Raw genomic sequence first — 13,538 nt, forward strand, 5'->3', positions numbered from 1 at the left:
GAACACTTGCGGAACAAGTTACTTTCAATCCAAGGTTTTAATGTATTATATTATAAAGCTCTAGATCCTTTTTAATCAATTATTTATGAGTTTATTTTTAAAGCAGGAAGTCCCCTGTTGAGATTTAGCACATGGGCTGCTGGGTGTGTATGTTTAGCTTCTCTCTGAGCCCTGCCAACACCACTTTGGCAAAAGTGGAGCACTGACTCACACTGCCTTGTTGCAAATGGGTGGGGAAGGAGTTCAGCTCTCCCCTTACTCCATTGACAACTTCCCAGTGAAAGTGGGGCACCAACCCCCACTGTCTTGTTGCATCTGAGTGGGGGCATAAACTCAGCTCCCCTATCAATCTGCTGATACCACCTGCCGGGGAAAATGGAGCACCACCTGCATTTGCCAGGCAGGAGGTGGGAGGTCAGCTCCCCACTCCACCTATGCCAAAACCATCCTGCAGGGGAACTGGCATGCTGCCTCTCATGTCCATGTATTATGAAAGGTCGAATGGAAAATTAACTCCTTATTTGCTCAGCTCTGCTGAAAACCACGTAGCTTTTCTGTCTTTGGCTTAAGTAGGACTAAATTGCCAATAAGGCTTTCCTTTGTTAGGCCACTCTTTTTTCCATCCTTTGGCTAGGGAAAACAGGCTGAGCTTTTATTGCCTGTGCTCATTCATAGTGTTGGGTTGGAGGATTTTATAGTGCTCTGAGATATGAGAGGAAATAAGGAAACTGGGAAACTTACCATTGTGTCATTCCTCAAGTCTCCAGATTCCTATGCAGCCCAACTTCTCCTTACCTTCTTACCTTCCTAAATATTACTGTACTTAGTTTTTGTGCCATGTCTAGGGTTTTTTAGGGAAACCCAGAGGAATGGGATTACTTCATGTCAGTTGAACTGGAAGTCTCCTTAAAAGGACATTTTTATTTTTATTTTTTTTTAATACTTATTTCTGAGAGAGAGAGACAGAGCATGAGTGGGGGGGGGGGGGGAGAGAGAGAGAGAGAGAGAGACAGAATCCAAAGCAGGCTCCAGGCTCTGAGCTGTCAGCACAGGGCCCGACGTGGGGCTTGAACTTGTGAACTGCAAGATCATGACCTGAGCCGAAGTTGGACGCTTAACCAACTGAGCCACCCAGGTGCCCCAAAGGCCATTTTTAAATATTTGCTTAGTTTACTACCTAGAATCTCCCCAGGTTGTCAAAAGTCATGAATCTTGTATTGTAGCAATTTACAGCCTAGACTCTGCACTGAACAGATGCACAGGAAGATACCTAAATAGATGAATCAAATGCATACATAAAACGAAGAAATAACAATACCTTAAGTTTTTATGGGGCTTAATAGTTTACAGAATGCTTTGTATACATATATATATTGTATACATATATACATATGTATACAATATGTATACATATATACATATGTATGCAATATGTATACAATATATACATATGTATGCAATATGTATACATATGTATATATTGTATACATATATACATATATACTTAACCAGTAAATATGAGTGTGTGTATACATATATACGTGTATATACATATATATGTATACACACACTCATATTTACTGGTTAAGTGTATATTTACTATATATTCATATCACTTCATAAATATAAATATTACTCTCAACAATATTACAAGGTAGGTAGAGCAGATATTGGTATTAAAAAAAATAAAGGCTGTTTGGTTAAGGTTCTTGCCTAAGGTTGGTAAGTAGAAGTGTTACAATTTTTGTGACTCTTAGTCCTAAGCTCCTGATACCAAACCACACTACCTAGGGTAAATGACCCTTTGTTGTAGTAGAAATCCTGTGCTTAACAAATAATCACAAAGCATAACTTTGCTTTTTGGGGGCATAGTGGCTTGTGGGCTATGGAGTCAGATTTGAATTCAAATTCCAGTTCCACCATGTCTTATTTGTGTAATCTCGGAGAAATTACTTAACCCCTCTATACCTCAGTTTCTTCATCTGTAAAATGGGGATAACTGTAATAATAGTTACTTCAAAAGGTTGCTTTGGATAATCACATATTTAAAGCAAAGTGCCTGGCATATGGTAAGCACTCAATAAATGGTAGCTATTATTATAATTAGGGCTAAATAAAGCAAAAAATAAAAAACCCCACTGCATTTCCATAATGAGGAAATAATGATACAGACTCAAAGCTTTCAAAAGCAGAGAGGGTGCATCTGTTCATTCCTGTTTGGTTGTGTCACACACCTCACATGTTGCTTAATAAACATCGGCATCTCTGTAATTTTAAAACTGGAAGGACCTAAAAGGTCATCTATTTCAAGCTTCTCATTTTATAGATAAGGAAACTTAGGTTGGGAGGGGTTGAATGAATTACTTCAGAGTTACAGTGTTAGCACCCTTCCTGCTACACCTGGTAAAGCATACAAAAGAGCGAGCAGGAAATAAAGTACAGAAAGACACCCCAGATTCCAGAAAGAAAAAGATTTGGGCCAATAACATCTGGGGAGGTGGGGACAGGTACAAAAGGTATAAATACTTCCCTAAAGGTTGGTCCCCATGAATGAGGGCAATGCCTGCCCACCATCCTCACAGAGATCCATAAGGGGGATAGCTTAATTGGTGGACAACAAATTACAAGTGTTCTGGCTCCCGGAAGCAATGAAGGCTACACTGGGGAAGTTTTGCTGGTGAGAGAGGCAGTCTGTTACAAACATTAGTGGGGTTGAAATAAGAGGGCGGTGGATACAGAAGACAAGTCATTGTCAACACTGCCCATCCAATTCCTAACAGTAGGTCATAATGGCAGGCGAGTATCATCTAACCAGCCAGCAGACAGGCATTTAAGTGGCAATGTGCCCCAAACCACACAGGAGACGTAAAAGAAGTGGAAAACATTCACAAGGATATTTTTTGCTTGTCGTGGTACTTTTACCTACTTATTAAAGTGGTCTTAGTAACAATTTCCAGCAATGTGTGGAGATTTTTTTTAGCTTGAAAATGATGAACATTGACTTTTTTTAAGTGATGAGAAGGAATATTTTTTGTAATTCAGTATTTCATTATCCATTTTGTCAGTTTACTCTTACTTTTATATTAACCATGAGCTACAACAGTCAGTAAATTAGCAAGATCTTTTCTACAAGGTCTTTTTTAATGATTATGATTAGAAACAATCTTTCTTAAGTGTATTTTTCATGAAAGTACATTTTTAAAGCAGTTTTTAAAAATAGTCTCAAATCTGAAAGATGAAATTTTGACTTTTTCTCATATTGTTTTAAGTTTATTTATTTATTTTGAGAGACAGAGCCTGAGCAGGGGAGGGGCAGAGAGAGGAGAGAGAGAATCCCTAGCAGGTTCCGCGCTGTCAGCGCAGAGCCCAATGTGTGGCTTGATCCCATGACTGTGAGATCATGCCTTGAGCCAAAATCAAGAGTCAGATGCTTAACTAACTGAGCCACCCATGTGCCCCTTGACTTTCTCTATCTTGCCTTTGTGTAATTTCAGGTTTTTAAGTATAAATGAGAATGAAATAAAATATATATGAGATATGTTGAATAAGGGTGAGTGCTAAGCTCTAGTTATGTGCAACAGCTATTAAACATTTCAAAGGATGTCAAAAGCAGTTCTGGGGCACCTGGCTGGGTCAGTCAGAAGAGTGTATGACTCTTGATCTTGGGGTCATGAGTTCAAGCCCTATGTGGGGTGTAGAGATTACTCAAAAAAACAAAAGCAGTTCTAAGAACTTTTTTTTCTTAGAGAAATGTTAAGTGTACAACAAAAGCAGTTTACAAAATATATATATAAAAAGAGTTATCTTTTATGAGAATGCACATATGGGTATATGTACACACACAGGAAAAATTCTGGAAATTCACCCCAAATGTTAAAACATTTTTTTCTGGCTTCTGTGATTTCATGAGATCACAAAATATTTATGTATTCTTTTTCTTATTTCTTTACAATGAATATGTGTTTTGGTCAGAAGACAAAGGGTATACATTTTCCCTTTCTTTTCATTCATGTATACTTACATGTTACAGAGAATCCAATTTAAAGTGAAGGGAAAGACCAAAGTCCAGAATGATTGTAAATGAGAGGTTCTCCAGACTGAACAGAATAAGTGGGGCAGGAGTCCATTTGATACTAGAGTGGGGTTTTTGTTTGTGTTTGTATGTGAATTTTTTTTTTAATGTTTCTTTATCTTTGAGAGAGAGCGTGCACAAGTTGGGGAGGGACAGAAAGAGAGGGAGGCAGAGAATCCAAAGCAGGCTCTGTGCTGTCAGTGCAAAGCCTGACATGGGGCTCAAACTCACCAACCGTGAGATCATGACCTGAGCTGAAGTCGGATGCTCAATGGACTAAGCCACCCAGGTGCCTTGTGTGTGAATTCTTTTTTGTTGTGTGGTAAAAATGCAACCATAGATAAATAATTTGCAGTTGTTCTGAAAACTGATTTTTTTCCCCTCTTGCTTCTACAGATCCTACTCTGAGAAATCAAGGTATAGGCTTAAAGCAATTATGCACTGGGTAGGAAGGGCCAATACAAACTAAAGAGGGAACATAAAGATCTCTGCCCTTACAAGTACTATTTTTCTCTCCTTGGTTAAATTTGAAGCCTCTTCTCTTATTTACGCTCTTTCCTTTAACACCTAAAACACCTTTTCTATTCTGATTAAATAAAAAAGAAACATCAGCCCCGACCTAGGAGCTAACAATCTAATTGAGTAAACAAGGAACATATTGGAAAAGTTAACCAAGAAAAGAGCACTATGCACTTAGGAATTAAATGACTTAACACAGAGAAGTCCTATAGCAGTCCTGAAGCAGGCTGGTAACTCCACTGTGGTCATGGTCTAGATCAGCACTGTTCAATATAACGTTCTACAGTGATGATAGTGTTCACTCTATACTGATTAGAACAGAAGCCCTTAGCCACATGTAGTTACTGAGTACTTGAAATGCTGCCTGTACAACCGAGGAACTGAATTTTTAATTTTATTTAATTTAAAAAGCTACATAGAGTTGGTGACTTACCATATTGAAGAGTGCAAGCCAAGATCTAGAAGGTACCAATAAAGTAGGACTTGTCTTGTTACTTGAAGAAAGGGGGAAGATTTGAATGGCTGAGGACAAAGAAAGGCATTCCGGGAGAAGAAAAAACATGAACTGTGCTTACTTCACATTGAAAATGTGAAAACATCCAGTGTTTGGATGGGGGGATTGTGATGGGTTACTACACCGGGCAGACCAGTGCAGATGCAGCTTAGAGTTAGGACTTGGAGCTGCAGGAAATGGGGAGCAATTGGTTATTTCTTTTTAAATTGAGGTATAATTGATATGTAACATTATATTAGTTTCAGGTGTACAACATGATTTGGTATTTGTATGATTATATCTGATCAGTGTATAATAATAGCTCTTACTGTGGGTCAGGCATTATGTTGAGTGCGATAGATGGATTATGTCTCACTTAATTATTATAACAACCTTTTTAGGGGAATGAAGATTTATTTGATGTCACCGTAGGGGTAAAAAAAGCAATTATAATCTTGGAAATATCTCTGAGGTACTGATGATGAGAATGTGGAAGTTAAAAAGCCTCATTAGGACATTAGGAAGTTAGATTCAATAGAACATGACATCTGACTACATGTAGAGGGTGAATTGAAAAAGGGAGGAGACAATCTGTATCCCTAGAGATACTGATGAGGACAAAATCCTGGGGAACACCAAGGATTCTGGGGTGAATGACGGCAGTTGACTTAGCAAAGCGATCTTGGCAAGATAAGTGGCAATGGAAACACATTAGTGGAGTTGAGGAATCTGATAAAGAAAAGATTTTTGAGAGTCCTATAGGTGAATTAAAGATGAGGATGGAAAAGTGGCAGTCGTACCTGTGAGGCAAGGTAATGCGGACAAAAACTGAGTAAAAGGGAGACAAGTTGATTTTGAAGGGAAGTATCAATATTTTTTGACATGCTGACTAGAGGTAATGAGTCCTCTGGACGATGATGTCTTACTGGTTGGAGGGAATGTGAAGTTAGAGTTTATGAAGCAGATCAAGGCTGGAGATGGGCAATTGTAATATGTGGTCCCAGGACAGCACGTAAAGAGAAACAAGAAGGTTGAGAATAGAACCTGGGGCAAATGCCCACCCACCCAGAGGGCTAAATGAGAAAGAAGAGCCAGCAAGGAAGAAAGGGTGACTGAACCATACTAGGGCAATGTCAAGGGAGAATTTTACAAGTGGAAGTGAGTCATAATTTTCTTGCATTGCAGTGAGGTCAAGGGGAAAAAAAAAAACACTGTGAAAAAGGTGACTGAGCTTATCAAGGAGATCCTTGGAGAAAAGGGAGGAACAAGTGTGAAGGATTTGTCTGGGCATTTTGGCTGTGAAAGGAATGAGAGAAAAAGGGAAACAGCTTGGAAAGGGATAAATAAAGATTACCTCCACCCTCACCGCACCCCCCCACCCCAACTCCCCAGATAGGCGAGTTCCATTCAGTCTGAAAGCAGAAAGGAGGAACCCAGTGCAAAGCAGGGGAAGAATATCTGAACGGAGGTGAGATGAAGCCAGCAGGCCAAGGGTTGGCAACTTAGAAGGGAAAAGAGGCTCCTGTTCCTCCAGGTACTTGACAACAGTTCACAAAATTGATGGTGCAGACAGAAATACTTTGAGAAGAGTGGCAGAGGATGCTGGAGCTGAGTTTTTTTATCTTCTCAGTGATACTGCAATCAGGGCCATCTGTCAAGAAAGAGAAAGTTAAATGGGTTAGGTGGGGAGGAGAAAGGAGATATGTAGTAACAGTCTGGGGCTGCCCTTGAGAATCACCAAGAAATGAATGGAAGGATTGGGGACTACACCAACTTGATTGCATTTTAGGTTGCCATCCCAGATTTACATCTGGGAACTGACAATAGTAACAACCACCACCACCATTTATCATGTGGCTATTGCCTGCTTACTACAAGTGTTTTGATCTATTATCTCAATTTCCCAAGAATCCAATTAAGTATTAATTCCAATTATTTGCAAGTTATAAAAAAAGGAAATTGAAACACAAAAATATTTCACCTTAATTTAAAAAAAAAAAAAAATCCCTACTACGTTGCCAGACACTGTTCCTGGGCCAGGAAAAAGAAAGGCAAGCCTTGCCTTTATAGAGATTTACTGGAGAGGTGCAGGAGAAAAGTAAACGGATAAATGAACCAGATCATTTAAACTTTTAATAAATGGGGTGAAAATACGAAAACTGGGGATACACTTGATAGCATAATAAATATGATTAAGATGATACAGCCACGGAGGAGTGTGGGAAGGTAGAGGCTTTATTAGCGGTCAGGGAGAGGGCCCTCCTCAGGGGACAAGTGAGCTGAGAACTTCAGGATGAGAAAGGTGTACGGTCAAAGGAAAGGATAAATGCAGAGGCTCTGAAGCAATTTACTAACATGGCTTTTGGAGGAAAGGTAACGTTTGCGCCACTGAAGCTTAGTGAACAAGGGGATACAGGCCAAGGTTGGAGGCACCACGGCAAGTCCGGGGAAGAATGTACGCAGAGGAGGTAACTCAATTTGTATCGATTGAACAAGGCGCCCGACAGCGGGAGCCAGGCTGTGGAGCCACTCTCCCACGAGAGTTTCCACCGCGGGAAGCTGCCTGTCCGCGCGGTGGGGAGGTTACCGGTCCGGAGAGGTCCTAGGCCTTGGGGCCATGGGGTTGAGGCCCGCGGGGGGTGGGGAATGTGACCTCCCCGCGGCGCCAGCGTCCGGGCTTCACCGTTGGTCGCGCCGGGCCCTTCCCGGCGCCGGCCCGCGCGGCTAGCAAGCAGCTCTCCTCCCCCGCCCTCCAGCATCACCTCCGCCTGGAATTGTCGTCAGTGACTCCCGCCCGCAGCACCACCCGCCCCGCCCGGCTCGGTTTTTCGTCCGGGGCGGCGAGTCCAGCCTTCAAAACTTCGGAATGACAGTGCTCCCAGGAGTAATGGGGAGATGACATAAATTATGACCTGGGCGAACTCCTACAGGAAACAGACCTTTTCATCTCTGTCTTATTTTCCCTCATGGCTTTCCAGAAACAACTTGGTTCCAGTATGTACTCCAAAGTCACCCCCTCCAACAGCGAGACTATTGGTTTGGCCCCTAGACCCGGATTGGCTGAAGGTTTACGCCTCGGTCAGGGATTGGAGGACGTTTGTTCCTTAGGTATACTCCGCGCCCATTGGTTCTTTTTCCCCGTTTCTGGGCGGAGTGGTTAGGGACGGTTTCCACCCTCTTGTTTACGGAGAGCGTAGTTGTAGCGCTCTGCAAGCTCCGGGGCTGTCTCCAAAGTTCCTTATTTAGCTCCTTGGACCAATTGGGTTCTTGCTCCACCCTCGCCCTCTCCCTTGCACGCTTACCCGCGTGGTACTGCCCACACCTTTAGAGCGGCGGCGCGAGCGGACGCCCGTCGCGTTCCTCCGCCCGCGCTCTCCAGGCTGCTCCCCCCTCTAGTGTGCGCTTGGTACGGCCCGCGCCGCCTCTCTCCCTTGCTGGGGTGGCTGCCCCCCCCCCCCCCTCGGGTCGGCGGCGCTTGGAGCCGCCCGGGAGAACCAGGTCATCGGTCGGTTTCCGTGAAAACAAAAACAATCGGCGGCGCCGCTGCGGGCAGCCGAACGCGGCGAGTGAGGACCAGGGTCGCGGGGCCGGGTGGGGAGAGCAAGCGGGAGCGGCGGCGACGCTCCCGGGGGCCGTGGGGGGGGCATGGGGCAGGCGGGCACTGGCTGCGCGGGGCTCCCCCGGCGCCGCGGCTAGCGCGCCCGCTGCCTCGGCCGCTTCAGCCGCCCGCGCCGCCCGCCTGGGGGACGAGGAGCAGGACGCGGCCTCGGCCGGGCCCGGGCCGAACGGCTGCGGATACCCGGGCGCCGGGGAGCCTGGCGCCGCCGCCGCCTCCGGGATGGATCAGTGCGTGACGGTGGAGCGCGAGCTAGAGAAGGTGCTGCACAAGTTCTCGGGCTATGGGCAGCTGTGCGAGCGCGGCCTGGAGGAGCTCATCGACTACACCGGCGGCCTCAAGCACGAGATCCTGCAGAGCCACGGTACGGCGGCCCGGGTGGGCGCGCGGGGCAGGGCCCGGCCCCTCGGGCCCCGGCGGGCCAGCAGGGGTGCCCTCTGGAGGGCCGGGTCCCCGCCTCCCCCCGAAGCGCGGAGATCCCCCTCCTCCTCAGCCCTCTTGTGACTTTTCCTCCTGTTTCCCTCGAACCTGCCCCGACCTCGTTGTCAATTGAGAGTGAGCGCGATCCACCCGGAAACCCATCCCCGAACCGCGAGTTCCAGCCGGGTTAAACGCGTGGGTGGCCAGTCCGTGGCACCTGCAAACTGCTGCCCTCCGGAGGTGGGCGCCCCTCACCCCGCCCGGCGCTCTCGGGTTGTCCCCATGGGCTGAAGGTGCGCTAATTGCGTTGGACCCAAGGGTCTGGGTGATAAGAGGGTCAGTGCAGGAAGCCCCTTTTTCCTCTTCTCATGCCCCAGATCCTTGACCCAGGGACTTACTTTCCAAGTCTTTTTTTTTTTTTTTTTTTGTCTTTCTTTTCTTTCTTTCTTTTAAAATTAGAAAGTCGAGTGTTATTCTTAGCTGCGGGTTAACAGAACAGCCGTTGCTGCAACTTCATGATTTGACTGCTGTGTGGAAGGAAGCAGCTCTTCAACTCCGCAGCAGCACAGACCTGATTCCTAGGAAGCTAGCTGAATCGAGCTGTTCAGCTCTCCTAGTGTAGCATGAGGAAGAACAGGCAACTTTCCTGAAGAAAATTGTGGCACGCGTTGTTAGTTACTTGCCTTACCTGGTCAGATTTTTACTTGTTTTCCCTTTAGAAAACAGATTTTCTATAGAAGGTGTTTTACCTAGATTATTTTGTTACTGCTCTAGGACCTGGGGGCAGATACTTGGCCGAAGTTAGCTTTGGAAGCTGATTGGGAAGGGTTTTTGGTTTTGTTTTTTTTAATAACATTGAAGGTCTGGTACCTTTAATTGCAGTATTCATAGAGGTGATTTCTTCTGATCAAAAAAGGATTTTATTTAATGGACTTATTCAAGAGTTTGGGGCAGTGTTCTCAGCTAGGTTGAACAGAAATTTATGGAAAGGAAAGTTTGGTATTTGGGGTGAAATGCAGGACTTTGGCAGGTGACGTGAAGGCAGGGGCGCCACCTGAGCTTCTTCTTCCTTCTGTGCCCTTCTTTCATGACTCCTTTCAGTTGAGAGCAAGTGCTAGCCCATGGTAAGGGAGTCCATAACATCCCATTCTGGACATGGCAGTCACTTTGGAACTCTGGGGAAGGAGCAAGCCTGCAACCATAGTGGGAATAGGAGTTAAAATATTAATACGGAAACATAAGCAGACCTAGATGGCTGCCTGTAAAGGGGGAAGTGGAGGTGGGAGTTGAGTGCGAATCCTGGGAAGGCTCTGGTGAATTTGGTTGTGGGACAAAGCGGAAGGGCTAAGGAGGATGGAGGCAAGGGCTTAATGTTTACTGGTGGCTAAAGATGCATAGTTAGAATCTGAGGGGAAAGTGAGGTCCAATATAGATCCCTGGTGTATCACTGCTACAGAGGAGAGTGAAGGAAGTCATGTAGACTGGAGGGAGGAAAGACTCCAGGGTCTAACCACACCTTGAACTCTTGGAGAGTGGAGGGCCATGGAGGAGCCAGCAGAAACAGAAAAGGGTAGGAGCTTAGAAAAAGAGAAGTTGGTCAGCTGGTATTGGGCTGTTGGGAGTCAGTGACCCTCTGTGCTTGGAGCTTCATAGAGTTCAAATAAACTAGATTAGTGGGAGTTAAGAAAACTGTGTAAACTGAAGTGTAGGGAAGCCTAAAGCTGTTTAAGTAAAGTGGTGGGAGGGGTGTGTGTGTGTGTGTGTGTGTGTGTGTGTGTGTGTGTGTGTGCGCGCGCGCGCGCGCGCGCGCATGCGCGCGCGCCCCGCGTGCCCTTGTGTGTCCACCTGCTTGTCCATCCGTTCCAGGGAATCTATGTCTTGTTAAAGGCTGAAAGGAAGAGAATGAGTCAAGGGTCTAGACTTGAAGAGGTGGAAGGAGCATTTCCTTTTTAGGGACCAGGTCAGGATTGAGGGGATGGATAGGCAGAATTTGAGAGAGAAGATGAAAAGTGAAATACTTTCCTGTAAGAGAGGGGGTATATTAATTGAAGGGGATGTGGTCGCAAGCCTCATTTTAGGGAATTTGGGACCCATCCTGGACGGATAAGATAATTGCCAGAAATTGCTGGAGCAGGAGTTTGTTTTAGACAAATTGTTTTTGCTTGGTATCAGCTAACTTTGCAAGGAATATATGTAGTCTGAGGGTATTAGCCACAGATTGTGCCATGCTATTCAAACAGTCTGACTTGGTGAATTGCCTGTGTTCCACTTTCAACCTATTTTTTACTGTCTTGTCTACCAAATTGCAGTTTGATATTGCAATTCTTTAATTTTCTTGAATTCTTTATTAATAGGAACAAGTGACTAAAGGCAGTTATGAAACATAAAAGAAAAAATAAATACTGCAAGTGCCAGGTCTAGTTTCCAAAACAGAATGGTTTTTCTTATGGTGTTCTTAGGTGTGAAGGCAAACATCATGCTTTGGTATCTGGGTTATGGTAATTTTCAAAGCAGATAATTTCTAATGTTCTTTGCTCAGGATGTGGGTATTACATTTGTATCTTAAATATACCCTTTCTAAAGTTAGGTCTACTGAAATCTGAATTTAGAACTGCATTTTCAAGTGAATGTGCTTGTCTAGGCAATTGATCTTGTGGGCTCCTGTGACATGAGAGAGGGTCTCCAATTGGGACCATCTGTCAGGGCTTTGGATCTCACTCTCTGGGGTTATTGTGATAATATTCTTGTAAGAATGTAATGTGCATAAAGTAGAATCTTGGGAACCATATGGATTCCCCAAGATGGCATCATACTGATGGAGAGTAACTGTCTGATTTGGAAGTATCTTTTTGGCTACAGTCAGGGGATCAGTATAGTTTTTGAGGGTGATTTACATTTTCTTGGGTTTAGATGTCTTTTTTCTAAAGTGAGCAAACCATACTAAATGAGGACAGTTAGGATAGTTTGCGGTGGGAACTGATCATGCATAAATGAAGTTTACTTAGGAAGCCCATTGACAACTCTTGTCCACCCTCATCACTCTTATTCCAGATTGTGAGACTGCCCAGAGGGGGCTTGCCTGGCAGATGGCCTGGCAGTAGTCCTGCAGTGAGCCCTACAATCTCTTTTCATCTGCTCTAAATTGCCTCTATATAGCCTAGAACTCTTTCATATAAACTTTCTTTAATTAACTGTTTCTTTTAAAATGCACTTTTCTTAATTCAGATACCTTTGGGAGAATAAGGTGAGGTGGATGGTCACTCACACCTGGAGGATTAGTTTGTGCTCTGCCATTTAATCCACCCCTCACCAAGTCCGGCCTGGGAGAAGGAAAAAAAAAATTTTTTTAATTAATTTTTTAATGGGAACGTGAGGCCTGAGACCGAGGAGTAATTTCAGAGTATAAGGCTCTGACAGACGCAGGCTTCGACTGGGTCGTGGCCAGTGTTTTGGTGGTTGAGGGGCAACATAGCAGTAACAGAAGTGCGAAGAGGCAGTAAAGAATCACAGAGAATACTAAACAGAAGTTCTGCCGGAGCCTGATTCATTCCTCTTCCTGGAGACTGATCGACTGTAAAGGCTTTCTTCAGGCCCTAGAACTGCCTTGGAAACCTTAGGGTGGTAGATTGCAGGATGGGAGAGTGAGCCAGAGCCTGCAGAGTGAGGTATCTGAGGTAAAAGGGATTAGAGATGACTGTTGACAGCACATGAAAGGTCTGTGGAAAGGAATACCATTTTTTAGCGTCATTAGCCAGAAGTTCAAGGATTGTACCAAGCACTGAGTCTTACCCTTACTTTATTTAAACTTCAGGTTTGCTTAATTTCCGTAACTCTTAAGAAAGAGGAGAGCACTGGTGTCATTTAGTTGTACCAGCTTTTCAGTGAGTTCCCCCGTATGCATGAAGTTTGAGCTAGTTTAGGATTCAGTATGGTTGATTCTGTTTGGTGATCATTCCTGGTGAGCCTTTGATCTTTGGGTAATGCACAAGTGGTTTTCAAACTTTACTCACACATACGCACTCTTTTTTTTTCCCAGATAGATTCATGATTTCACTTAAATAGATTTAGTCTCATTGTAAGCACTAGTATTTGTGAAGTCATTGATTTGGTGTACTAGGTATAATAAACTATTAAAAGCAAATTCATAACTATTAAAATATTGTTTCACATACAGTTAAAGTCACCATTTGCATCAATGGTATGGAAACCATACTTTGGACAACCCTTAATTAACAGTATGGATAAATGTTGGTGATTTGACTTGTGATTATTTGTATGCTTTTTAGCAATTTTTTTCTTTTGGCAAATACATTTTGTTTCCCACTAGCACTTCTGTTCTGGAAGGGAGAGCAAAAAAGAACTATATATCATGTTTTGCTGGTATTCTGATTTCACATTTGGTGAGTAGAGAATGGACT

General features: G+C 44.2%; 1 protein-coding gene across 6 annotated transcripts in view; it reads left to right on the forward strand.

The window, feature by feature from the left end:
* The first annotated feature begins 8,746 nt into the window (after positions 1-8,746).
* RMND5A (required for meiotic nuclear division 5 homolog A) overlaps positions 8,747-13,538 on the forward strand; it is a 67,711-nt gene continuing 62,919 nt past the window's right edge. For 5 of the 6 annotated variants that reach the window (XM_027052671.2, XM_053200876.1, XM_027052669.2 and 2 more), the window contains exon 1: positions 8,751-9,064. In XM_027052671.2, the coding sequence (XP_026908472.1) occupies positions 8,923-9,064 (142 nt within the window). In that variant the 5' untranslated portion in view covers positions 8,751-8,922. Of the gene's footprint in view, positions 9,065-13,538 lie in introns of all 6 variants that reach the window. The other variant, XM_027052673.2, reaches the window with a different exon arrangement.

Source organism: Acinonyx jubatus, chromosome A3 (genome assembly GCF_027475565.1).
Source record: "Acinonyx jubatus isolate Ajub_Pintada_27869175 chromosome A3, VMU_Ajub_asm_v1.0, whole genome shotgun sequence".
Taxonomy (NCBI): Eukaryota; Metazoa; Chordata; class Mammalia; order Carnivora; family Felidae; genus Acinonyx; species Acinonyx jubatus.